The following is a 27,754-nucleotide window of genomic DNA, read 5'->3' on the forward strand; positions in this document are numbered from 1 at the left end:
CTTCTTGCACCCCTACACTACCAGTCCTGGTCACATTTCGGCATCTTTGATTCTCCTATTTAACCTTGAGCATGTGAGTTAAACCTCAAAACTATTTTTAAATGCTATTTCCACATCTGGGCTTGAACCCACAACCTTCAAGTGCAGTGCAGGGGCTTATGTCAGCAGCTCTTCCGATGTGCTACTTCACCACACACTAACCAACCCTTTGTTTGTTGTATTTAAGCTTGAGATTGCTACTCAAACCTGAATTAAAGCCAAAGGCTCAAACCCAAGACTGGGCTTGAACCCACAACCTATAGATTGAGGACAGTAGCTCCTCAGCTCTTGTGCTGCACTACCTCACCATGCACCAAATAAAATTTTGTTTCTCGTATTTAACCTTGAGACTGCACCTCAAACCTCTTTCAAAGCAGAAGTGATGTCTGCATGAAGGGCCAAGAACCCACAACCTCAGACACCAGGTTGGAGCCTGCAGCCCTTCAGTTGTTCCCTTGTGCTATTCAAGCACATGCCTCATTGTGTCCGTTTCTCATATTAGACCTTGGGATTGTTTACTAAACCTCAAAACTGTTTCAAAGTTTACGGCTTGAAGCCCTGACTGCAACCAAACCCTCCTTCTGAGAGAGCAGGTTTGAACTGAGGATCCTCCACACTTCAGCCTTCCTGCTATCTCCCTGCACTGTTCCACCACACACCTGTTGATGCTTTTGAATCCAACCTCAATTCTCAGGCTGGAATCCACAACCGTTCCATACTGTTATAATAGAATTGCAGGTCAAGTAAAGTCAATATTTTTAATCGAGTCCCGGCCCTAAAATATATATATATATATATATATATAAAAAATGATGAATCATTCCACATATTTTAGCTTTGTCCTGACATAATACCGATTTAAGGGTTTCTTATAAAATTCCTGGACTATAGTATTCTAAGGCCACATATGGGAGCCTACCATACTTGACACAATAGTTGCTTTATTATATATGACTGTATTAAGTGAAGGCTGAAACCTGTTTTGCTCACACCATGTTAAAGAGATGATTTAACAGTTCTATATCATATCCATCTTCTGTTGATAAAGAGCTTAAGAGGAGCAGCACATGGCTTAAATGGACAATAACTACATTTTAAGGGCCCGATAAATACTATGTCTCATAACCCTTGCTTTCCCGCAGGAAAAGACACCTTGCAGACACAATACAAATGTAACAATGTATTATCTGATTGTAGTGTTTGCCAGGTCCACCTAACCTCACCTTGAGGTCCTCCTCTCCATCCAGTCTGCTGCACCTCCTGCCTTTTACTGCCTAACACATTAGTTTCCTAAATGCTACAATCTTACACTAATGTTGAGAGTTGTTTATCAGCCATCATTTGCCCAGTTAGTTTTCACTTTGACACATGGTCATTGACACATAATGCAAAAGTATATTAAAAGTTATTAAATACAAAGGGAACATGTTTGTGTCCAGCCTCCTATTTACAGAAATGTATTGTGTTGTTCTCCAAGCTGTGCCCCTCCTGCGTGTCTTGGAGCAGGTTTATTGAGGCAGTAGCAAAGGAAATATAAATTTCCTTCAACTGAATTATCACAACTGTGGCTAAACAAAGAATAGACTGTAAACTGTAATTATGGTTTATGAACAGGTTATAGAACATATTTAATTTGTGTCATGAACTTTATCTGACCTCCGAGCCCCAGACTTCATGAGTCTTAATTAGCTGTGTGAAAAAGCAGCCACCCAAAAAAACATGACAAACTATCAGTTAGCAATATCATTTAATCATTTCCCCTCAGCGTAGAATCACTGTTGTACATAAGTTACTTTGTTTTCTCAATTTCACAGGTTCATTTTTTTTCTCTCTTCAAACTTCCAGTTTGACCTCCCTCTCGTATCAAACGAAAAAAAAAGCAGATTGTATTATACAAAAATGCAAACCAATTTTCACACAGTGAATTCTCTTACAAAGTCATAAAATGGCGTAATAATGGCTACATCCACATTGGAGGAAGATATTTCTAGACATTCCTTAATGGAGTATAATATACATATAAAAACGTTTTTCTTGCTGAAATCAAACCTGTACCTTAATTTAAGAGATATTTTACAAGGGAGTAATCATATAAAATAGCCATTTGCGAATTTCCCCAGAAAGTTAGGGAATAAAATGTGAGCCTCAAACAGCAGTAACAGAGTTCAGTGGTCAAGGGGAGGGAGGGAGTGGAGGGCTTAACTTGTTCTGTAAATGTAGGGAGGGGGGGGGGGGGGGGGGGGACAGCAGTTCCACTCAGATACAAAAACACACAGGAGATTGAAATGAACATCTTTGCTGTTTACTCTACAGTAAACCACCCCACTAGTCATGGTGCGTGGACCCTCCCAAGCTAAAGGTGGTTTAGGCTCACTCACACCTGCATCATGTTCCTTTTGGTTGACTTGTACTTGGAGAGGGGGAGGAACGTCATATTCAATCAACACCACTTGTTGTCAATTTGTGGCATTGCAACAGCAGAATTAAAGCTGGTGGGACAATTTCTTGTAAATATACGTGTAAGGAGAACAAAACTATTGTGTGAATGTCACTCAGAAACTCTTAGCTGCTGACTATACATCAGGTCAGATGATGCATTAAAGACTGTAAGACTTGCAGGGTCAGTAAATTCACTCAACTATTGCAGGAACAGAAAAAAAACGAGAGAAAAGGACTACAAACCGAACTAGGTCAACAACAATTCCATTAAAAAAAATAATTACATTTTGCTGTCAGTCTGTCAAATCTTGAGATTTGCAATATTTGCACATTGCTGTTCTGCATTACATTTTCAAAAAGTGAGGGGGCATCTACTAGAGTCCATCTGTAGGACTCTAAATCAGTCCAATTCAGTGTGTTTTACTATTTTAGAAATCACCTTGTGCTCTGAAAGCAGACAAGGTAAAGGGACATTGCAAAGAGGATTTAAGGCCAACCTCTCATCAGAGACTTCCTGAATATCCTCTAAGGGACATACGTGGGGGGGGGGGGGGGGGGAAACCCCAACACTTTTCTAATACCTCAAAACTATCACCCAGTACAGCACACCTTGTGGGAGGAAAAAAAACATAGGGTACGTTTTCTACAATACAATCTAGCACACACAAAACTTCTCCATAAATTTTCCAAAGTTACAGAATTTTGTCGTCTTCTTCGGAAGCATAGTCTATAGAGAACATCTTTGTTTGAACACAAAAGATTAAGTGAACACACATCAATGCGCACAGAAGTCCTTCGTCTGGGAAAGGATAAAGTCTGTGTTGGCAACCAATGGACAGAAAACAAATCAAACAACCAAAAGAAACAAACATTTTGCTGATTCTAAATAGAGATCATTTAATATAAATGCTGAGCGAGTAAAATAAGAGGTGGCACATTAATAGTGCTTTAGTATATTAATGTATGTATACATACTCATATGTATAAGTGAGCTGTGTACCTAAACAATAAATGTAGCAAGGAGCAGCCAGATTGAAGTGGGGGAGGAAAATAAAAATAACAAAACCAAACACCTAGCATCATGGCGCTGACATATTGGAAGAGATGCCTATCAAACCACCCGCGTGAGGGACACAAAACATTAGTGTCGGCTTTGTTTTGACTCACTTGTGAGGGATTTGTCACAACGCTTTCCCGAAGACCAAAAGCGTCAAAGTTAACCCCAAAACAACTTGACCCAGAGGGTCTTCTCTACCCGGCAACCAGCACAGCTGTCACGCTCATTGTTTACAGAAGGCAAAGAGCTCGACACGCGAGCATCGGCAGTAAACAATCTGCTTGGTGGATAAAGAGCTAGAATAGTGGTTATGGTGGTGATGATGACCGAAGTAAATATGCTATTGTAATAACTCGCCAATAAAAATGCTTAAAAGTACTCAATGCGATTCAGGTGGCGGGTTTGGTTATCAACATCTTTGACTGTAAACAGGATTTTTGGATGTACTGCGTAGCCTAAAACGCTACAAGGAACGCAAACGGCGAGTTTAGCTTTTGCTTGGAATTCGACCATTTCCCAACGGACAGGAGGACACTCATTAAATGACCCTCCGTAAAAAGCCTTCACTGGGTAAGCCACACCCCCCCCGAATCGTAACAAAAGCAAAGCATGAAAAAATAAAAAATAAACCGAAGAACACAAGGGAAGGCAACTTCATAGAAGTTAGGAGAACAAATGACAAGATAATCCCAATGGGGAGGCCTTTGGCGTGGCTCGACGAGATGCTCTGAGGAGGGAACTGCTCAATTAGCCTAATTCATAACGACACTGATCCGACAGACTCCTGATGCAGAGAGGTGGACTCTCCATTCGTCCCCCAAAAGAACAATTTCTGGGCACGCTGGGAAGGATCCCGCAGCGTAATTAGCTAGGACTGAATGCACTGCCAAACCACATCAGGGTCACACCGCAGCCGAGAAGCACATAGTAGGTTCCCTTATAGAAAACAAGTGGAAAGCTTATTATCAAAAAGACTTGCTGCACTCTTTAAAACAGAATGCCTCAATTAAATATAGAATATACTTCAAGTACGAAACATACAGGATGTGTTAATAAACCGCATTCATAAAATCATACTTCTGGTGGCAGGTGAAGACGCGCGTGTGCCGCAAAAGTGATTTCTGTAACACAGCGCATCGTCATTTCAGCTGAATACTGGTGGAACATTGTTCTGCTTTTCCCTCCTCAGACCATCTCCATCCGAGCAAACACTTTTTTTTTTTTTTTACGATTCTGGGGTGGAGTACCAAGTGACGCGCTCACGCAGATTCCTACAATACCTTCATAAATGGCCAGATAACTCTTTTCCGAGTGTGTAGAATCTGCTCCTCTGCTTTGTTTGCAGCTTCAGCTGAACACAAATCTTATCTGGGGAGGATCAATTAAATACATGACTATGTTTATTAGGAATGGGATAGGCCTAACCTTTTTTTGAATAAAATTACAATACCACCGTCAACATCACCACCATTTTCTCTTCCTGACATATCTATGATGAGCTTTGTTTATATTTAACTTCGGTAAAAAAAAAAAGAAAGAGGAAAAAAAATGCACACACAAGAAATGTTATCATATGCTCTGGTTTCCAGGCAAGGAAAGTCATTAAAAAAAGCTCATTCACAGAACAAAAAAGAAAGAAAATTCATATCACGGCAGATACTGCTCATCTTCTAAATAGAATGGGTGCCTGTGCATGCTTTTCAATTGAGCATCTTGAGTGTGTGCATGTGTGGTTGTGTGTGTGTGCACTGCGCCTATGAGCAGGAATGGACGCCATTCTTCTGCATTTCTGAACCAGCGGCGCCTGGATCAGAGCACAAGCCCAAAGCAGACGTCTTATTGGTCAGTGACAGCATGGACCCGCCCACTGCACTTTCTTGGAGACTGTTGGATCCGTTCGACACCTCGCTGAATTAAAGACGGAAAAAAGAAACCAGTGTGAACTGGGCATACTGGGCCATGGTACTGAAGAAACACAGGTGTATTTGGGGAATATGAACAGTTTTACAGTGAAGTACGTGTTTACCCACCCAAGAGCCATGGAGATTTCTTCTAGCTGAGTTTTATGCTCTGGTTGTCCATTCTCTGCAGGTTTAATCTTATACTGCTGAACATCGTGGGTGACTTGGTTTTCCTGATTTTGACATGGACAAAACATGCTTAGTTGCTAGAAAGACACCCAATCACCTATTCTGCTTTTAACAGAATGTTGATAAAACTGAACCCTAATCATGTAACATCTTTTAAGACTTCGGCCTAGACACGACTAGGTGGAATCAATTGTTCTGTGCATTTTAGCACTGGTAATGGCGGTAAAAAGAAATCCTTAAAAAGCTGGATGGTGTAAAGTGGACTTCTACAAACAGCAGCTGAAGGGGTTCTTGAAGAAAACTTAGTTTAGTTTTTCAATCAATATCTTCTCTCAGTACACATAGTTTTATACGGTCTCACCCCTTGTTGCTAGTAAACAGGCACCCCGACCCCCCCCCCCCCCCTTACCAAAGCCATCTCGCGGGTCCTCTTGCCGATCTCTCTCTCCACCTGGTGGAGCTCCAGGCTCAGCTGTTCGCTGGAGACAGGGGTGGTGTTGGCTCCCACTGCTGGCCACTTGGGCTGCTGTTGAGCTGCTGCCTGGCCCTGGCCGGCCTGCACAGCCTGGCCTGCCAACGCGCTGCCCTCCCTCTGCAGCAGCAAAGAGTTACTGGAAGCCTAGGAAAGCAAAACAGGAAGTGAATAGAATGAGTGTATGCAATTTGGAAATTTCTGGCAGGAGGAACACAGGTCATGATTACATGACAACAGGAATATAAATACAGAAAATATTAAGTAATGCTCTCTGCAATTTAAAACATTTTTCGGGGCATATCTAAACGTTTCAAAATGGTTTAGTAATTTCCTGTGTCCTCTCGTTGCTGAGAGAGCATACACACCTCCATGCTTCGCATCTGGGTCTGTTGGTTGATCTGCTGGTTGACTTGCTGCAGCTCAATCTTTAACTGCTCTCTGTCTGGAGCTGCCATAGGCATACTGTGACAGGCAAGGCAGTTTTATTTGTACAGCAAGTTCCAACAACAAGTGCTTCAATCAAAAACATCCAAACATGAGGCAAGAAAATGTTAAGAACATTAACTTCTTCCCCTGTCTTATGTCCTGAGTCAGGAAAATAAGACATTTGCTGCTAACTGCTTTACAATCAACAGTCCGATTAGTATCATTATCATCATATGAATAATAAAGAGGTGACAGGAAATCAAACACAGGCCTCACCGCTCACTGAAGTGTCCCTGAGAGGAGGAGGCAGTCTGGTGTGAGGGGTATGAGGCTCCACCCCATCCTCCATGGCTTCCATATGCGTATTCAGCTGTAGGCGAGGTGGAAAACCTTAGCACCACTGTTATGTGAAATGACTATGCGGCAAAAGGTCTATGTATTAATTTGTTGTTTTCTTCATGGTTTCTTACATGACATTGCCATATGTTTAGAGCTTGGGTTCTGTGGCGGGGAGGCCATTGCCTGCCCAGGACCTGTGGTCTGGTAGCCCGTCTTGGAGGTCCGGGAGATGGCACCGAAGCGTGACACAGTGGGCTGGGGGCCAAATGGGATGATGGGGTCATCGTCCTTCACTTCTGCGCCCCTCCGAGGAGCTTCCAGTGATTGTTCCCTCATACTCTTAGCCTCTGCATTCTGGTAAGACACAGAGAGAGTGGTGGTAAATGTGCTTTTTTACCATTTAAAAGTATAAGATATATGTGTATGGAGGAACCGGCTGGGGCCACATGTTCCTTCGTTCCTTCACTTCTTCAAATGATGGTTTCTAATAAGAGTTGTCCATCTGAACTCACCATCATGTCCATGCTGCCAGGTCCCATAACATCTTTGGGTTTGGCATCCTTTGTACCAATGTAGGAGCCAATGGTTTCACAAGACCAGGGAGAGTACTGCCCTGCGTAGTCGGGCTCTCTGCACTTCCCCATGGTTTTGGAGTTCTCCTCGCCGTACTGCAGACACAGAACACACAGAGAGCGTCCCGTCACTTATACAATTCTTGAATCTTTAAATGTATCAAGTCATAAAACGCTTGTATATCATCTGAACCAGTCGCGGAGGCGTATGCTGACCTCTGGAGGATAGTCGCTGGGAAAGGGATGAGGAAGAGTGGGCGAGGCAGCGAATGGTGGAGGGGATATGACCTTCCTTTCCTCCAGCTGTGATAACAGCTCCTGCCGGCGTCTGTGCAGGTAGTCGAGGCTGGGCTGTGAACCACTGTATGAAGGCCCCTAAGACACCCACACACACACAGAAAGATTGTTACATAACTACTAGCATTCATTTATTGTATTTTAAAACTAGGCTGGCACCGTAAAGAGTTACGGGCACCTAGAAGAAGAGCAATCCAAACAAACTCACCCGGACATAACCCCTCATGGGTGGAGGCTGGGCCCCCTGTGTATAGTAGCCATCTGGAGGGTATCTATCACGTGAACTGGGCTCCTGGTGGTAAAGGGAGTTAGCTTGTCCAACTGACTGCGGGGGCATGTCAAGAGGAGCGGGACTCATCCGGACCAGTCCGTCCCTCTGTGACGGGTACGGCTGTGGGGGAGGTGGCGGGCCATTGTAGTTCCCGTGGCGACCTCTGTCATGGTGCGACGGGTGAGGGTAAGAGAAAGGTGGACCGGAGTGAGGGCCCTGGTACGAGCGCTCTGGAGGGCCATAGCCAGGATATGGGTCCTGGTAAGGGGGTCCCGACTCGCTGGGTGGTGGCGGGTTACGCATGTAGTCCCGAGGGACGTACTGCGGTGGCTGTTGGTAAGGGTAGCCTGAGAAAAAATAAGTGGACAATGATTAAAACCAACTTTCACAAAAATGTTGTCAGTCGCGCACACAAGAAGAAGATGCTGATTGTGCATCGTTGTGTTTACTTGACCCCTACCTGTGGGGTATTGAGGGGGGTCATACTGAGAAGCAGAGGGGGGCGGGCGAGAGTCATAGCACATCTCAGGGTGCGGTGCCTGGGGGTAGACGGGCGAACCTCTTGCTACCACGGGCATGTGCTTCACCCCAGAAAGGTGGTCCACTGGCATCCTTGAATGGGCCATGGCATGAGGTGGCATACCAGGCTTGGGCAGCACAGAGTCCATCCTACAAGAAAAAATGTTAAAACATTACAGTCCGACATCCAGTCAAATGTGTGTCAGTTAACAACTACGTGCCGCAATGTTACTGAGTGAACAAAAGATTATATATATCCAATAATATGAGCCCCCTCTATCTATTGAACAAAACTGACATAACACATCAACCGCTTACGCTCAGTAGAATTGTGAACATACACACCAGATTTATCACTTAAAAATAGACAAAATAATGTGAATGCATTTTGCATTCACATTTCTTTAAAAACAAGTACACATTACAGAGACCTGTAATCACAGTTAAGATTTAACGCCACTTACAAAAAAATGTATTTTTACATATATGTTTTTATGAGAGGCTATACTTTCAAATTAAATATTTTTATTTGAATAAAAACTGTATACCTCATTTCAAGTATTCAAATTTTAGTTGGTTTACGGGAATGCTCCGTGGCACGTACAGAGACTGCAACACTCACCCATCCGGTGGGGATCCTGGCGCGCTGGGACTCCCTCCATCCATCTTCATGGGTTTACGCAACAGTTCATACGGGACCGTGTCGGTGCCACGGGCAATAAGCTGGGGCAAGGAGGATCCACCGCTACCGTTGGTGAGCGGCGAGGGCTTCCGGGTCACTCCGACGTCAAGAGGAAGACCCTCATCCGACATGAGACCCCCTGAGCCAGGGAGGCGGGCTGCCAGGCGCTTATTCATTTTACGATACCTGAAGAACGCGAAACGCAGCATGAAATGGATGAGACACACCGGACGGTGTAAGAACTGACATATTTAATGAAGTGCTAAAAGGCAATGTTCATCAGACTCACTTCTCCAGTTCTTCCTGAGAATGCGCAAATGTGCAGCTGGCTCCACGAGGACAGCCTCCCTTCTGCTTCATGTCACGACACATGTACGTCTTGTACTTGCTGTGCTGAGGAGGCTGAGAAGAGAAATCAAGTGTTATGAAAATAAAGATGGCATGCACAACCTTTGTGACATTTAGTATGTTGTCGAGCAAAACAACAAACGGAGCTGAACACTCAATACTGGTAGTGTTTAATTTAAGTCAGAGCTGGGTGATACAGGTTCATTTCTAACAAGACTTTTTAATTTAATACTTTGAGGTGGATGTTTGATTAAATCAATTGAATATAGCTTGTTTACTAATTCATATATCAATAAGGGATGGGAAGCAGCTTGTGTCCTGTTTCAATGGATAGACCAACCTGTTGAGGGTCGGCTCCTTTCTTGCTGTGGTTTTGGATGAAGTCCACCAGCCCATGCACCACTGTTTTCACTGCTACCAGCCCCTTCTCCAGCTGCTCCCATGTGGGAGGGGGAGCATCTGGGGAAACGGAACACGAGAAACGTTTACAACTCAATAACTGAAGGCAATTGTTTGATTCACAACATAAATTCTGGAAGGAACCCCCCCGAATAGATCTAATATTTGCAATAACAATAAATCCGAGCATCAGTGGACAGTTTATGACTAAACACATTACGACTTTGTGTATTGGTATTGAACTGGTATATTTGGTCCGGTATGAGACTTCCTCGCCGTACCACCATATGACGCGGTTTATGACAACTACTTGCAAAAATGGAGATTGAAAATCCCCAGTTGCTTAAAGCTGCATAACACCCAAACGTATTTGTATGCATTTTCTTTGCTTTCCCTATTAAACTATAACAAGTTGTTAATGCAATGCATGCAATTTATTAAATAAAATAAACTGAAATAATACAAAAGGTGTGAAAGAGATGTTTGAGAAGATGCAATGGCCACTGTTTGGATTGCAGCTTGTGAGAGCCTACGTCATTAAATGACTGGTTTCTTACCAGGACTGGGATCAATGTTGGCCAGAAGCTCTAGGTGCGGCCGCAGACGGTTTAGGTTGGCTGGGTCTCCGGTCCTCTGCAATGCAATTGTCAGCTCCTGGACACTCTGAGCAAAAGACGCCGGAGTCTGCAGCTGTGTTCGAAAGCAGAATAAAAAAAAGAGAATTGGTGAGTGAATGCTTTGGCAGGTGTATGGCAGACAGACACATGCTGTGGCATAAAGAGCTTAGAAACTGCATCATTTATACCATTAGGACTGCAGAGAGCCTTTACATCTTCTGCCGCAAACTAAAGACACACCTCTTCAGACTTTACCTCGACTAAAACACTAACAAATTGTAGCAAGTAAATTGTACTTATAACAGCTCTTATCTATAACACGTTGTAAAACGGCTAATTTGATGAAATTGCACTTTCTTGTTCTTCTCTACGGTTAAAATGCACTTATTGTAAGTCGCTTTGGATAAAAGCTAAATGAAATGTAATAATATTAACACACATACAATAACATTACAGCACATAACTAATGAAATCTGCCTTTCATGGAAAAATACAAATCACAACACATTCACTTCGCTCACATACCTTATCTATGATAGACTGCATGTGGGACTTGTGAGATTGATCTCCATATAACAGAGAGGACCACTGGTCGGGTGCGATGCGCAGTCCACCCTCCATGGCTATCTGAACTATCTGAGAGTCATGCTCGCGCCGCAGAGCCTCGTAAGTACGGAATTCCTCTTTCAGCTGCATCAGGGACGAATCTTCATCCCGTTTGGTCACCTAAGGAGCCACAAAGAAAGAAGAAAAGAGTGGTTGGGACTTTTAAAAGGATTTTTCCCTCTGTTCTTCCATTGATCATAGAAGTCATGGATCGGCACAAAAGAAAAAGAACAAATACAGTAGTTCCCTACTTCAAATCTAATTGCTGATCATTGAAGATCAATTTGGGAAGATTAATAACTTCATTTAATTTTACGATAATTCATATATATTCATAAGATAATATGTGAACACATTGTGACAACATTATAGTTACCATTTAGCTTTCGTTTGGGTTTCACAAAATGCTGATGAGAAATGTATTATCTCCACTGTGGAAATGTACCAAACACAAGGTGCTGGATAAGCAAGGATTCAACCTGCTAAACCCCAAAACTTACTAGCAGGATTGAGAAGCATGTTTTTGTTAAACAATCAACAAAACTATACAATCACTCAAACACAGAACCTGCAAAAACTGTCATACTTCATTCAGACTTCATTGATTGATTCCGCTGAGATCAACAGTCACGTGAAAAAATGCTGTGAAACTGACTCAGCTGCAGGCTTAAGGTTTTTGGAGTTTGTCTCTGTAGCTAGCCGTGGGTGTGCTGATTCCATAGAGGTGCAGGACTTATTGTAGTAAAAAAACATAACCTCAGAGAGAAAAATGTGCTAAAAGTTTTTAGAGGGTTAAAAACAAAAAAAAAACAAGTATGTATCTGCATGGCATGGGCTGCTCTACTATGTAGTCAGTAAGTCCTGTAGCGGAGCAGCAACACGTGAATGTATCAAGTATTCTTCTGGTTCTCTGTCAGTGACATACCTTGAAGCAGGAGGCCCTGTAGAGTAGCTGCACCACATGCCCAATACTGGTCTTAGAGGCCTGCGGGAAGCGTGGCTCAAGCCTCTGAACCACAAAGAGAACTAACACCTTCCTGGAAAGTGCGGAGCCGTCCTCCAGAGCAAGAAGAACCAACTTCAGAGCTTCCTCCTGCATGGCTAGGAGAGGTAAAACAAAAATACAGGAGTAAAGGGGAGATTACCAAAAGCAAACAGTTACATAGGATATTTGCTTCCTCTCAAAAAGTGGCTACGTGCTTGTTACCTGGGCCTAGAAACTGACATCCTCGTGCACGCACAGCGGCCCAGAGGTTGGAGGAGAGCTGCTGTGGATTCTGGTGCTGTAAGATGAGTTCAGTGACTGTTCGCTCGCCCAGAGAGCGGGCGGCCCTCATGGCTCTGACCCGGCCCTCCTCTTCCACTAGCTGGCAGTGGACCAGAGTCACCAGTTTCCTCTGCATGGGTCGACTCAGCATGCTCTGGGCCGTGCTGCTCAGGCCCACACCTGATGAGTGATTGGAGAGGGCGGGTGGTAAACCAGGAGAATATGAACTCAGATATCACAAACACTCATAAACCAGTATATCAGGTACGACCATCTTCAAGTAATCCAGCCTACTAAAACAGTGCTGCAATAATTCTTACCATTATTGAATATTTACAGTAATTTTAATGATACAGTTGGACCGTTACATCCAACGGGTTTACTGCAGTAACTTTCCATTTTACAATTCCTCCCTTACAAAAACATCTCTTGCATATCTGATAAGCCAACTTTTATCTAAATGCGATTAGATGAAAGATCTACTTGTGTAACTCACTCATGATGCCTTATATGTGCTCACTGATTTTCTTTACTTGAGTGACACTGTGAAACACACGCTTTTGTAAGGCCAATCATTTCCAATCATTAACATGGCCAATTATTGACAAAGAAAACAGATTAAAATGTTCACAACTAATGTGAACATTACATTTAGTGCAAGTGAACCAATTGGATATAAAGTCACCCATGTGGGTTATTAACATGTAACTGGGATTTCCTGTCATATTACTGTAAGTGATCACAAGAGCTAAGTGTGCCATGTAACAGTAGAAAGGATGTCCTTACATTTAGTTAAATACAAACTTACAATTACAATTTAAACAGCCAATTACATTTTGACACAAGATCAAGTTTAGCAGTCCTTCATATGATCTTATTTAGCCATTTATTGTTGCTATAATGGAAATGACTAAACAACTTCCTGCATTTTTTTAGATGGGTTCATGGCCCCGTTCAAAAACCACTTAAATGCAAGGAATATTTAGGACTGGACATCAGCCTACAGTTTCATTGAAAGGCAACATGAGAGTGTCAACAGATCATTAGAGAAACAAACTTAAAGTAACAAGCAAGTGCTTTTTCTGTACCTCGGGTGTTGCTGAGAGGTTTGAGGTAGAGGGCCAGCTCCTCCACACACTGCCTGGCCTCCTCATAATGCTGCGAGTCCTCTGGACTGGTAATCAAGGCAACTGGTTGAGCCTTAGGAACCTTCAACAGGACACCAAAGGGACACAATTAAAAGAACCCATTGCCAATGTTAAAGCTATTTAGTACAATTGTGTTTTTGAAGAAATGTTTATCAGACTACCTTAATGGTGGTATGTGTAATAGAAAACATAATTATTCTGAAATTGTCAGATGTATTTTAGCCAATACATCAAACATTGTGAATATGTAATCAAAAGCAAAAACAAATTGTACAGACAATGAAACATGTGATGCAACTCCCCCGTGCCTTAAGAGCCGTTTATCTTTTAAAGTGCTTATTATCCTATCCGAGACACGGTTAGGGGCAACTATTAGAATATGCTTCTCTAGTTATTCCCTTTACCGAATCGTGACTTACTCCATGTTCAAACAACAGAATGTGACTGACCGGAAAATGGATATTTCACATTTTAACAATGTCAGCATAAGTAGTGAATGCTCATCTGCCATTCTCTGTATAGCACGAGTTGTTGATCTGCAGCACTCCCAGATGAAAATGCTTATAAACAATTATGTGAGATGTATGTGAGAATACACAAGGCACTCGGGTAAGAGAGAGGACATCCCAGTGATGACTATATCATACTCACAACACACTCATAGTTGATGCACTGACATTATCCTTTGTTAAACAGTTTATATCTGGAAACTTCAAAATCAAAGACTATTCATCTCAAAAGACTAGCTGTGACTCGCCCTTCTGATCAAACTCTGCTTTCAAGAAATGCAGCTTCCCTTATTATTCCAGCGCTCAGTGAACCAACAGTATTAAAGTCATTGCCCATGACTAAAGCGTGACTCATAAAAGGAATCCAAGTTGTGTGCATCATGCAATAGTCTGCGAGTAAAACACAAATTTAATCCTTGAAAGGTAATTAAGGAAACATCATACAGTCACAATAGGATTATTCATCCCAAACCAGCACCAACAAGGGCTCTCCATTAATCAAGTCAATGCAAGATCTTCATGAATGAATTGCTGAAACAAATTTACTAATTAACACATGCATGATTCTTACCTGGCCTCCCACCAGCTGCAACAGGGCAGTGTTGACAGGTAGCTGCTCGATGTCTGTGCTGATGGCTGTCTGGTCAAAAGGACAGGCCTTGCGGTGCAACTTGTTCAAGCACATCTTGCAGACAGTGTGTCCACAGCCCAAGCTGATGGGCCGGCGAACAGTCTCTTCAAATGTCTGTGTGCAGATCGGGCACAGCAGGAACTCTGTCCATTGTGGTGCTTGCACTGGCATGGTTATATGTTGATCGGACGAGTGTGTAAATGTATGTAAGCTTTAACACAGAGAAAAAAATCTAATAATAATATATATATGGAAGATTCCACTGGAATCAAGAATTTGTCTTCCGAACTCAATTGTTCTTAGATGTCCTCACACATTGTGGATTTTGGATTACATCTCGTGATGAATACTGTAAAACAGAAAGATGAAGATGATTAAAATTATGCAAACGTTCAAGAATTAAAACTTTGCATCATTTTCACAATGTAGATTGTTTTTTTGCAAATGTATCAAAGTGCATAAACAAAACATGGTTATGCTGTGATTAAGTTCATCCGTAATTACGAAATGCATTGAAGGCAGCGGGATGACAAAGTAACGTTAGGATCCTCGGTGGACCTCCCATACATTACAACATTAAAAAAATAAATGTCGGTTTTGCTATGATTTCACAACGGTAAGCGATGCTTAGTCGTTTCACAAACAGACAAAAAAACAAAGAGACACGGCACATATTTTTAAAATACCGATGAAACAAGCGACGCAGAAGGATCAAAACAACTGCTGTGTGGCCTACTCAGAAGAGCTGCTAACCACTATGACTATGGACAAAGGGTCCTGGAGAGGCTAACAACCAGGTCCCTCTGCGCTATCTAACTTGTTACGAGGCTAATGTTTGCTAATCCAGTTTGGAAACCGTTTGCTGCAAAATCCTTTTTCGGACGACGATTACGCCGTTGTGACCGTTAACCATGTTTACGTTTGATCGGACACAAACGAGTGTTTGCTCTGAAATGAGGCAGTACGCTAGCGAGCTAATTGTAGGGAACGTTAGCATTAGCACACTGTTAGCGGGCTAGGCTATGGGTGGCTAGTTTGCTGGGTTGGCTAGCTGGCAAACGTCGTCCCTAAAATATAGACATACACATTTATATTGAATATACGATATAGTTGTTCATGGTAGTGTTTATGCAGAACGTAGCATCGGTTATGGATCCATTAACGTTGCACAATCTGACGATAGATAATTAACATCAGCTGCCATGTCGCGTTTTGGTCAAGGAAACGATAGCAAGAGAACAGTGACACTGGAATGAGAAGCCATTTGAATTGCAACAGCGAGATTATGTAACGCTAGCAACCGAAATTACACAGCAACACAACTGTGTTGACCATGTATTTAATTTTTCCAGACACACGTATGTAATGGAGATCCTAATTGCAGTAGGGTTAGGGTTTAATTACATTTTGAGAAGCAGCTATAGCTGACACAAAAACCATCCTCTGTTCTCGACTGAGCACAGGCTAGCAAGCGAGTGAACAAACCGCACTCCTCCCTATCATAGCAGTTAGCTCGTTAGCTAGCTACCAGTCGTGTTAGCAACACCCAACGTTTGACTATAGCTATGCGTCATAAACGTGACTAAAACCGAACATGCGGCTTCTACCTATATATCCTTTCGGGAGAAACGGTTAACGAATATCAATACTACTCACTCATTCCAAAAGACTTGGAAGATTTTCATCTTTCTTTAGGAAATTGTTGCGATATTTTCTTGCCATGTCGACTGTGCAGCTTAGCTGCTGCCGAGGTTTGGGGAGGGTGTCAACTCGACAACAGACTCGCTAGCCGGTTACAGCTAGCTGGGTGTAACGGCTCATGGCGCCCTCTGCTGACGGCGGGCCGCACGTGCAGCCACTACATTTAAATAGAGCAGCGTTGGCCGTTGAATCTTTACCACATCTGGGCATTATGGTAAATGGCATGCAGAACATTGTCCCAATTAGGCGGACTGTGCACGAGCGCGTGTGCGTGCGTGTAACACGCGCCAGTGAGATGAGCGGGGGCGACCCGTCGGTTCTGTGAGAGATGCATCATTAATTACGGTATACCAAACACCAGCTTATATCTTTTAATTTGCACCGTCAAAATATTCAAGCGATGACAATACATTCATTTATCTCATTTAGGCCCATGACGAAATTTTAGTTATATTTTTTGGTTATTTATTTTTTTGCATTGACTTATTACTGTGGAAGGGTGTCAGTGCACTGCACTTACGCAACAGAGAGCTTCACCCCCCACCCCCGGCGGGTTTGTGAGGAAAGGACTACATTTAAAGCACGCAATTTATTCCATTTTTGTTTAATCCTACTGATTTCTGCGGAGATTACAGCACCAATCATGAGCGAGAGGACCGCCTGGACCAGGAGCATGTAGACAGTGAGCGGGAGCGCGTCGCCAGCATCTGCAGAACCACTGAGAGATGGTATTTGGGTTGCTCCTTTTTTATTCTACCCGCAGATGAAAGTTGTTTTGTCGTCTCGCTTGTGTTCGATGGTTTATGGTTTGTGCACAAGAATTTATGGTAACTTTCAACGCTGGATCTATTGTTTTAACGGACACAATCTTTAGGTAATTTCACGGGACAAGATCCCCTGTCTGTCGTAGTTATATAACTACATATGGCTTCAGGGAATGTGTTGCTTTTCCTTACTAAAGCTTACTTTGTCAATAATGTAATATTGGTTGGATTGAGCGGGAGTTATTTCTAAGGTTTGAACAATGAGTACTTATTTTTTGCCTGGCAACAAACCTTCATGATGTTGTCTATTTGTGCACGGGGCTCAGTTGCAGGCAGTTGCTTATTCTCAATCTAAAGGATTATCCTGTGCACTGCAAAGTAATCAGTGGATAAGTCAATGTGACCAAATCCACATTACACATCTCCTCTCCACGCAGATAAGGCGTGGTGGCCGGTGACAGAGATGTAGAACTGCCATATGTTTTGGTCCACATACAAAAACAGTCTCTTCTTCTTCTTTTTTTGAATCATCAACAGGATCTATCTGGACTTTTCTGTGCATGACCGGCCAATGGAGGAAGAAAAGGTAGCTGGTCATATCCAACCAAAATCCGGTTCCCCTGTCCCCACTGGGATTCCCATCAACTGGGGACTCATCACTGGCCCTGTCCCTGAGCCGGTGTTCACAGCTCCTTCTTTGAGCACCCGACTTCCTCCTCCTCCGTGTTCCGCTGTTCACGCCCTGCAAAACAAGGTCAAGTCCCTCACGCCGAGAAGGGCAAGAGGGAAGGAGCGGGAGAAGGAACGAGAGAGGTTGGATGCAGATGTCTTAAGGAGCAGTTCAGCTGGGCAGATTTCAACCGAGGTTCTCCTCCGACAGAGGCCCAGAGGAAAGGGTCAGGTATTTTTGACGTCACCCTCCTGGCGGTCGGGAGTAGCGAAAAACCTGAGCAGCAGTGATGAAGAGGAGGAGGTGAAAGTTCAGGTCAGTTTCGAGATCCACAGCCCTCCAGCCGGCGCACAAGGAGAGCGGCTCTTCCAGGAGGTGGAGGAAACCGAAGACGAGAGGTCGGAGAGAAACGAGGACCAGCTCGGCCTTCTGACAGGCCGGCCCTGTGGGCTCGGGGAGGGCACCAGCCTCGAGAGTCTTCTGTCTGATAACTCAAGCAGCAGCAAGGACGACCCGTCCCCTCCTCCGCCCACTCTTCCTCCTCCTCCTCTGCCTGCGCTCTCGTCATCTCCCGCCACCACCTCTGCAGCTACCACCTCTTCCGCCTCTTCTTCAACGCCAACCAGACACTGGGCCCCACCTAAGGGCTTCTGGAGAGTAGTACGCCCGGAAACATTGCTTCTGAATGGCGTGAGCCCCATCAAGACACCCTCCACTCTACCTCCGAAGGATCGTACGGAGGCTGAAGCGCCGTCAGAGCCTCAAGGGTGTTCTAAAGGCAGCAGGAGCGATGCCGCAAGGGCGGTGGAGGAAAGCGACGCATCCGCAGAGCCCAAAGACTCGGACAGCGTGGAGCGCTACCTGGACCGGTGCGAGCAGAAGGAGTTAAACGCCGGGGACGCAGGGAAAGGACTGTGCAGTTCGGACAGCTCGGAGAGCATGCCGTCGCCTAGCGGGCTTCTCTCTGCTGATGACCAGCTGAAGGTGAAGCGGAGAGCTTATGTAAAGTTGAGGGAAAGATCCCCAAACTGCACAGAGGAGAGCGAGCAGAGCGGAGGGGAATGTGCCGAATACGGTGAGGACACGACACACAGAGGCGATTGCAAAGGTAAGCCAATTAGTTCGAGCTGACGAATAAAAAGAAAAGAAGAGGGAGGGAGAAACATAGACTTTTAAAGCCTCTGAAGGAGACATATTTGTCTGCTGTTGTGTGACTTAAAGAATACAAATAGAAATTAAAACAGGCATCCCAGTATAATAATTTAAACAAGCCACTCATTCATAGTTTCTTGACTTTGTTGTGCACCATAGTTGTGTAACGTGTGCTAACGATTGTCAGAGAGTCTTCTTTCTTGCTACTACGAGCGGAGAGAAAAGAATTCAGCTTAGTGTTTTAGAAAGGGCATTTGCATTCTGAAGCTTTCTTAAAAAGTACTGTCAACATTTGTGCTTAGAAGAACACTCAGCTTCAATTCGTCACACAAGCGTTTGTCTTTCTACCGAGAAACACAGCATGTGACCAGGCTGATTCCCAGAGTTGAACAGATGTCAGATGTGCAGATGTGCAGATGAGTTTGTTGCTATTATTAGCAGTCAGCGCAGTGGGGGGAAGTGTCCCTGCTTTTGTATAATTGTCTGTGTGCTAATGAGTGTGCTTTGTAGTCATGTAAGATGAGAGATGATGTATTTTCCTATACCCTTTATTTGCAATACCATATATTTGTACTCAGTGTGCGGGAGTTTGTCTATACTAAAACAGCCAATGCAATCTGCGAATACATGACGACGAGGGGTTTCCTCCCCCTCGTTGTTGTCTCTCTGTCATCTGCCTTTATCCGTCTTTCTGTGGTTGCATAACCTGTGTTTTTTTTTTTTTTACTGACGTCAAGGATCAGTCAGGTTATAACCTATGACACCGTCATTGAATCTACTGAAGGTTTACAAAAATTGTACAATTAAACCCATTTTTTAAGTCACACCATTGCTGAAGGCTCTTTTGGCAGTAGTATCTTTCCGAAGCAAGCGCATCACGATACACTCCCTCTCTGTTCTCTGCTCATCCCAGGTGGCCATGGGGTTTTGGACAGCTCAGAATCAGCCATCCTCCCTCAGGAACTCGAACCCTATTTGAGGTGAGCGAGGCCAACTTCTTTATGTGTTCGGTGTGGGGTGCAGATATACAACTTCTTTGCAATCTTTGTAGTATTACTTGCTTGAGGGAATTAAGGATCTGTCTTTTGCTGGATTGAAATATTAATCTTTTTTAAACACATACACATTAAATTGAATGTATATTGATGAAGCTGACATTCTATAGTTGATATTTGTAAACTTTGATATTTAGAAAAAACTAAAAAATGAATGAAAGTGTTCAAATATTTTCGATTGACAAAGAAAGAACCTTTAAAAAAAGATTTATTGTTGAAAGGGAAAGAAGATAAACAAACACGAAGACAAACCCACATCATTTCCCCCATTCCCAGGACCTCGTATCAATCAAAAGTGTTTTGTTGATATTGTACACCGCTATTCAGTTACCAATGTTTGGGAGAAGGGGATGCCAAATCGGGTTGAGCTGTGTCAGTGTGTTTGAAAGCCAGAACCACAGAGCTGTACTGCTTCTTCCATCACCTTACTTTAAGAGAAAATAAAAAAGGAAACTATAATAAATAGATACTTACAGTCAACACATTTTTAGAGCTTGCATCCTGGTCATTATTCTTATTAACCGCAGAATAAAACAGCTGAACCCGACCAAACCGACTGCTATTTTTCCTGTGTTGGATTGTTATCTATTAAAACACAACATGTTCTTCTCCTGACACCAGGAAAGAATGAATCATACTCAGCCCATTACAAGGATAATCCACATGGCTGTTGTATCAATGCTATCTTTGTCACTGGGCCAGCGGATAAAGACAAGTACAGATGAAGCACAATGCACAGCAGCTTATCTGCGGGCCATGGGGGTAGATGGAAGGATGACGTTTCTCTCTGATGCTAACTGCCAGGGCCGCGCCCCCGCCTATCTGATATTACATAAAACAGCTTAGGAGGATGCAGCTTGATTCACTAACTCTACATTAGGTCAATCCGCAGGGAATAGGATGTCGCTGGATGTGTCACAACACACAAAAACGACCTTTTTTTCTCCCTTCTCTATCCTCTTCCTCGTTGACTTTCATCCCCTGGACCATTTATTTATGTTCATATTGCCATGTTTCTTCTTATCGTCAGGTCTCTTCTTGTAATCAGTGATGAGCACCCCCTGAGCTCCAGACATGAGCAAGCCAAGCTTCTCCTGGAGAGAGCAAGGCTCAAGGCCCGCTCCAATCACATCAACGGCAATCGCCCCGGCAGACGCTCACATTCTGACCAGAGATCCAGCGTGTACGTCTACTTACATCTACTTACGTGGACAATGACCCCTTTGCCATCTTCACAAGTAGTGCTGCAGACTCTGAATGCACCACTTGTGTTTGTGCTGCGTGTGTGTTTTTTAAAAACCAGTTTAGCTGGTGTGTGCTAACTGAAAATGAGTAATGCGTTGGAACTCGATTGTGCTATGTGTTTTCAAAACACTGAGCCGACAATGCCAAGACAATGTTTGCTGTGCTTCTGCAAAGGAAATAATGTGTACATCACATGGTTTGCTTTAATCACCTTATGTCTATCTGTAGGAGAATTTCCATTGGCTCCTGAATTTGATACTGCAGTGCTATCCTATTTGTAGCCAATAGATGTAATTGATCCCTAATTACAATGTACTGTGCCATTTTTTAAATGAATAACCAAAAACTTCTTATTTTGAAGAAATCTATCTTGGTGTGTAGTTGCTGTGAGATGGCTGACCCCTTCTTACATACAAAACATGTTTCATCAATATGCACTTCTGTCTCATTCTGCAGAAAGAAGCCCCAAATTGATTCCCCAATTCCAACGCGTGTGCAGAAAGCTGTTCCATCCAAAGAAGATCTTGTAGCTCAAACTGTATCTGGTCCCCTTCTTATGCCAAACCAAGACCCTTCCCAGGGTGACCAAGGGGTTCGATCTAGAAGGTACGGTTGTTCACCCACACGGGTGCGCTTTGAGGACGAATCGGAGAAAGAAGCGGAGTCTCGATACTTGGATCGATTGAGACAACGTAGCAGGTCTGGGATGCCCAAGTCCAAAAGTAAAGAAAGTCATACGGATTCTAGCAGCAGCGGTTCAGACAGGAGCAGAGGCAATCAAAGCGTCCCCGTGCCCCCTTCGCAGAAGACAGATGGCGTGGGTGTCAGTGGCCAGCCCACCACAGTGATTAAAGAGATAATAGTGCTGGTGAAGAAATGTGAGGCGTGTGGCTCTGTAGTCAAGGAACCTCAGCCAGTCTCATCCCCGTCAGAGCCAAAGAACACTGAGCCACAGCAGGCTGAGGACCCTCGGGAAAAAGCGGCTAATCCCTCTGTGCCTCACAGCAAGCCGGAGGCAAGTACTCGTCCCAAAGCCCCTCTGACTGTCACGTTTGCAGGGGCGTACGTGCTGGGAGAGAGCAAAGAGAGCCACACGGGATGGAAACGATCCGGGTTTGGGAAACTCAGGAGGAGGAGCAGGAAAGGAGAAAGTCGGATGGAGTCTGACCACGGCCCTTACGGCCCGTCTTGGGCTCAACGCCGCAACTCAAATCCGAGGAACCGGGTCAACCTGAGCAGGGCGGTTTCCTTCGCCCCGGATAGCCCCGTGGCCCTGGAACCCCATTTGCTGGAGGCACCCCACGGTTTGAGAGAATCCCCTCCCCCATCGCTGCCTATAAAGTCCGCCCTGAAGTCAAGTTCAAGGAATCGCTCTGCTGCAGGCCAGTCCACGGTTCAGTTCCAGACCACCTCCAATCAGGGAGGCGAGGGAGGCTCCCAGCATTCTGGCCTCCTGGACTCTCCGGAGGCAAGAAGGGAGGGTGCAGTGGCTTCGACCCAAGGGGGCCTCGCAACAAGCAGCCCAGTGCCCTGTATCCGGCCCTCCACCCTGAGGTACTCCCCAGCCCGGCTCACCGCTGACCTACAAGCTGCTGAACTCTGGGATGCCACACCAGATGGAGCAGGTGAGTGGTCATTGGGGATTAGCAGGGTGTGGTAGAGGGTTCTGTGTCTCTGCCATTTAGATTGTAAGTAGAATGATACCGTTCTTTGGTACGAGAGGGTTTGCTATTCTGTAAGAGCAGTCAGGGAAGAAGTAAATGGTCCTGCTTTAAAGGAATTATTAGCATCAAAATGTGCAGTGTGAAAAAAAGATTAACCGTCATACAAAATAGACATTTCATGAATTTGTATTATAATTTCCAATGAACATACATGCGGTATATGTTATGTTCGTAAAGTGATGTACCAGGACCTTTAAAAATGGCCCGTTGGACTACTTGATTACTTTGGATAACACAAACCTGTTTTGTCTGGCTCACTGTAGCACGGTTTATGGCTGCAGTAAACACGCGGCCATCGCTGGGAAAACACTCTCAACTTTTGAGTTGAGACACGGGTTTTGGACAATCTCCATGTTTGGACCTGAAATAACTGACGGCCTCCTTTCTGCAGCATAGCAGGTGTAACTGCTGCGAAGCATGCACACATGCATGAACGTGCACTAGAACCATGCACAGCCGATAAAGATTGAGCTTAGATATCCACACACCCAGAAGGAGAGTTACTTGGTTCTCTGCTCGGATGGACAATACGCCAGAGTATATTTACATAAATAATGGTTGTTTGCTGCTTCATTAATGCTCTAATCGTCATATACTGCTACTTTAATCCAAGTCATCGCACTCCCTGAATGTATTTGTCGCCCTGGGAATGAGAATGTGCAGGAATTACTGTTGGGTGAAATTCACGTATTCTCATTTCAAATTTTGCATAATAGTATAGAATACAATAGATACATATATATAATAATACATAATACAATATAATGCAGTAGAGCAGAGCAGAAAAAATCAATAGATGACAATCACAGAATACAATAGAATAGAAAAGAAACAGTAGTATTAGAAAGGAACAAAACATAATACGACAGAAGACAAAAATGTCTTTATTGGATTCACACAATCTCATTTAAAATGTTGCATAATAGAACAAAAAAACCCGAACGGACCAGAAAAGAGCACAATAGGAAAATATCTATTTTTCATATCCACCCCGAATGTGCATTTGTATCAGGTCACGGTGAACCTGGTTCTGGTCCTGATTGTCGTCCTGCTCCACGCGGCATCGCTATGTCCCGGGCTGAGGACCTCAGAGCCGAGCTGTTGAGAGCAGAACATTTGAGAGCTGAGGCCATATGGGAGGAAAACTCTGACGGGTCCAGGTAAGCCAAGATAAACACCCTCGTCGTAGCTTAGAAATTAAATCCTTTTCCACCTTCATGCTGTTCCCAAAACAGCTTGAGGGTGCCAGATTGGTAGCAGTTAGAAGATTAAAACTGGCCTACCACAGGATGTTGTTATTAAACCATTGTGTGAACATCAAGACAACACTGCCCTCTACTGGAAAGAAATCACTTTACATGTAACATTTAACATTTAACACTGATCAAAAGAACAAGCTTAATCCCTGGCTTGTTGATAGTTGATTGAGTTGGGGATGTCGTTATATAATATCTGAGTCCACATAACAGTAAACAAAAGACAAACAATGTTTAACTCACCTTTCACAGGAAGCTGGATGGGCGGCCAAAGCTCTTCCTGCGTCGCTTCTTTTCCTCCATCGGTCTGAACAGTGTTGGTAGACTCGTGAAAGGAGGCCGCTCCAGCAGCATGGAGCAGCTCAGTTTACCCACTGCCCCGCGGGTCAGCTCTGCCTCCCCAAGCCCCACGCGCAGACCACATCCCATCATCCGCATGCAGAGGACACCCTCGCTGCAGACCCTCAACACGGTGAGCCAAGAAAACCTCCTCTGTGCAAAGTTGTTACCTTCTTTTCAGGACTGCTGTGCTGTTCCGCCATCATCTTTTATTTGATATCGCCACGTCAGAGTCAATGTGGGTGGAAATATCTTATTTACGCGACAACTTCCAGTTGTACTACTTTTCACCAACCATTTGCCACAGTGGACTAAACCCACGGCTTTTCAGCATTACTGACCTTTGAACCTACATGGAGGATGCATTCCAGGTTTTCCACGTTTCCCGGCACCTTCTGTGGTTTATCCTTTTGGCCGCTGTAAGAATAGAGGAAGCAGACAACTTTCTATTACAGCCAATCACAGCCTTTATTTGCATTTTGTGTGCGAGTTGCCCAACATACACACTTTTTAGTTTTAGAGGGGTGCTAGAGCCAAAAAGTTCCTCTTCCAAAAGCCAATTTGGGGAATTTCGCCAATGTGAGAAACCCAATTTATGACGGTGCCATTCATCCGCCACTAGGTGCTGCCACTGGCCCAACTGCGCAAAGCCTCGTCAGTGCAGAGTCTGGAGAGAAGAACAGAGCGTTCAACGATACTGGGAGAGGTGCAGATACCGTACGGCCTGGCACCGAGGTCAGTGGCAAAGTAACAAGAAAGACAGATGAATAGAAAACAAACTATACATTATTTTTTTCCATGCACGTTCTAATGCGTGGATCTGAATTTCCACGTTTACAGTCCCGATAGCCCTCAGCTGGATCTGCACAGGGCCCTCAGTGTCGAGGATGTACGTACCTCCAGAATTGCGCGTCCAGTGGGTCGGGTCACCCAGGCTTTCCCTGATGGGACCCTCCTCCTGGAGCTCGTCAGACCCCCAAATGGTCCCTTTGGTTTTGTCATCTCAAGGGGCAAAGGTCGACCAGACACAGGTGACTCCATTTAATATTTTCTTTGTCTTAAATGGGGAGCTTTTGTGGTCCGTATATTGAAAACAAAATAGACACAAATAGAATGGAAATGTCATTCCTCAGATATAAACGATCTCCTAATGTTAAATTAAAAACCAAACGTCATCAGAGACAATGAAGCTAGTTCATGTTATTTATTACGATATTGTGTACAGGCTTAGACATTTTGCCCGGTTCAGTAAACACAAAGGCATCCTCTATTTCCTTTTTCCACTTCCACCTTTTTTTTTCTTCTCTATTCAAATCCTATATTTGCCCCTGTGTTCTCCTGCAATCCAACCACTGCTTCGCCTTGAATGTGTCTTTGTGACTAACTGTCTGTGTCCCAGGTGTGTACGTGGAGAAAGTGGGTGACGGCGGTGGGGAAGGCCCCTACATCGGTCTACTCAGCATCGGTGATGAAATCCTGCAGGTGAACGGAGAGGCAGTGGCGGGACTCAGTCTGGACCACGTGACGCGGCTCATGACCCGGGAAAGCACCGCTTCTCTCCGGATCGTTCCGGCCCGACGCAGCCAGCGCTGAGTGGCGCGATTGGCCTGGCACAGAACCCCTTGTCCAGCAGCTGTGGATTATGACCCCAGATTGCAAACCGCACCGGCGTACGGTGGATAACCAGCGTGTGTTTCAGGGCAGTTTTACATGTGAGAAGGGCTCCGTGAGATTACAGGGTTAGAGGTTGATTTCCTGTTTTTAAACAATATGACACAGCAAGGGATTTGGATCAAAAGGAAAAGAACAATCACCTAATGTAGTACTAATTAGTAACTAGATTTCAGAGTATATATTTTGTGAGACAATGGTCAAGACTTTAGATACTGATTCAAATGCAGCCCAATTTGTTTCTGACCATGTTTCTTTTAATCATATTTAGTTGAATTGGGATCCAAAAGTATCTGAATTTGAATCAAATATTAAAACCATTTTCAAAAGATAAAGAGAAATGGGATTACAGCATTTACTTGAGTTTTTGAGACCATTACAAATACAGCATCAACCTCACCTTGGTCCTGTTTAAATTCTTAGTTCCCATGTTTTGCTGCATTTTAAATGTTGCCATTAATCTAATTGATTAATTCAGATGATTGACTTATCCAAAGATGTGCCAGAAATGTAATGCTGGCCCATCAAACCCAAGCTAAAGAGCTATTTATTGACTGAACCGGATCGCAAATTACATTTAGACATAAAAGCAATTAATCCTCCCTCTTTGTTTTTCAATGGATCATATTCTATGTCCCTGGGGGCTGTGCAGGATGCCTACCTCCATTTTCTGTGTGCTCCGTTGCTTCAGGAAACTGATACTTGTTTACTTTGAAATAAAAATGTTTTATTACCTCATGCATTTTTCCCAACACCACAAAAAAAACTCAATGTATCACATTATATTTAGTCATTTTGATGCAAGAGCATATTTGAAACATTTGCATTTAGAGAATCCACATGCAGAGAACTCATGAAGAAGGGAGCTATCTTCTTAATTAAACTTCTATTCTTAAATTATTGTTAATTAACCCAATTAGGCCTGTTGATTTTCCCCCAAATTTCTAAACTAATTCATATAAAAGCAAAGTAGTGCCAGTGCTCACCATCCGTACAAATCTTGGCGCAGGCTGAGTGAGGCTGAGCAGGATGCAGGATGACGGTCGTGACTGCTGCGTCAACAGGTCCGCTTAAAGGTCGTGACTGATTGAGGGCTGCTATTTTTTTTAATTTTTTTTTTAACATTGGGCTTATCCCGATGCGGCTCTGTCTAATGACGCACATTATTTGGCCTCGTTAAGAGTTTAGCGGGACTAAATGTGCGCGATTATTTAAATGCATTTGACAGAAGGAGAGAGAACGAGAAAGGGTGCGGAATATCCGTTATTAGGATGTACCTGCCACCCGTTCGCTTGTCCTGAACGTGGTCTGATATCGCGCTGCTCTTTTATCTGATGCGAGCAGGAGCTGATACACTTTTATCTCTCCCAGCCACGAGTCCCCCACGGGCCCCGGGGAACCGCCGTCCAAGGCCCCCCCCCCCCAACACAAACACTGACACGCAAC

General features: G+C 44.0%; 2 protein-coding genes across 2 annotated transcripts; one reads left to right on the forward strand and one right to left on the reverse strand.

Moving 5' to 3' along the window:
- Positions 1-1,769: 1,769 nt before the first annotated feature.
- On the reverse strand, positions 1,770-16,541 carry rc3h1b (ring finger and CCCH-type domains 1b). Its single transcript, XM_037457181.2, has 20 exons — positions 16,388-16,541; positions 14,672-15,080; positions 13,532-13,652; positions 12,384-12,623; positions 12,102-12,277; positions 11,096-11,296; positions 10,511-10,643; positions 9,895-10,013; positions 9,496-9,608; positions 9,147-9,392; positions 8,466-8,674; positions 7,943-8,352; positions 7,654-7,812; positions 7,378-7,533; positions 6,997-7,219; positions 6,803-6,896; positions 6,466-6,562; positions 6,035-6,244; positions 5,566-5,669; positions 1,770-5,443 (listed from the first exon to the last, which is right to left on the reverse strand). Exons 2-20 carry the CDS (start codon positions 14,900-14,902, stop codon positions 5,290-5,292), a joined length of 3,396 nt encoding a protein of 1,131 aa, XP_037313078.2. The 5' UTR covers positions 14,903-15,080; positions 16,388-16,541; the 3' UTR covers positions 1,770-5,289.
- Positions 16,542-17,093: 552 nt separating this feature from the next.
- si:ch211-13f8.1 (uncharacterized) lies at positions 17,094-27,722 on the forward strand. The gene is made up of 11 exons (XM_062557861.1): positions 17,094-17,160; positions 17,734-18,974; positions 19,932-19,998; positions 21,104-21,256; positions 21,775-22,943; positions 23,306-23,309; positions 23,912-24,202; positions 24,551-24,770; positions 25,260-25,372; positions 25,478-25,668; positions 26,037-27,722. Exons 2-11 carry the CDS (start codon positions 17,768-17,770, stop codon positions 26,228-26,230), a joined length of 3,609 nt encoding a protein of 1,202 aa, XP_062413845.1. The 5' UTR covers positions 17,094-17,160; positions 17,734-17,767; the 3' UTR covers positions 26,231-27,722.
- Positions 27,723-27,754: the final 32 nt, after the last annotated feature.

This window comes from Pungitius pungitius, chromosome 15, assembly GCF_949316345.1.
Source record: "Pungitius pungitius chromosome 15, fPunPun2.1, whole genome shotgun sequence".
Taxonomy (NCBI): Eukaryota; Metazoa; Chordata; class Actinopteri; order Perciformes; family Gasterosteidae; genus Pungitius; species Pungitius pungitius.

Coding starts and splice junctions, on each gene's coding strand:
- si:ch211-13f8.1 (XM_062557861.1), top strand. CDS start 17,768: ATGGAGGAAGAAAAGGTAGCTGGTCATATCCAACCAAAATCCGGTTCC. Junction 21,257..21,774: donor TCTGACCAGAGATCCAGCGT/GTACGTCTACTT, acceptor CTCATTCTGCAG/AAAGAAGCCCCAAATTGATT. Junction 24,203..24,550: donor GAAAACTCTGACGGGTCCAG/GTAAGCCAAGAT, acceptor CACCTTTCACAG/GAAGCTGGATGGGCGGCCAA.
- rc3h1b (XM_037457181.2), bottom strand. CDS start 14,902: ATGCCAGTGCAAGCACCACAATGGACAGAGTTCCTGCTGTGCCCGATC. Junction 7,220..7,377: donor CTGGCAGCATGGACATGATG/GTGAGTTCAGAT, acceptor GTGTCTTACCAG/AATGCAGAGGCTAAGAGTAT. Junction 6,563..6,802: donor CAGGGACACTTCAGTGAGCG/GTGAGGCCTGTG, acceptor TGCCTGTCACAG/TATGCCTATGGCAGCTCCAG.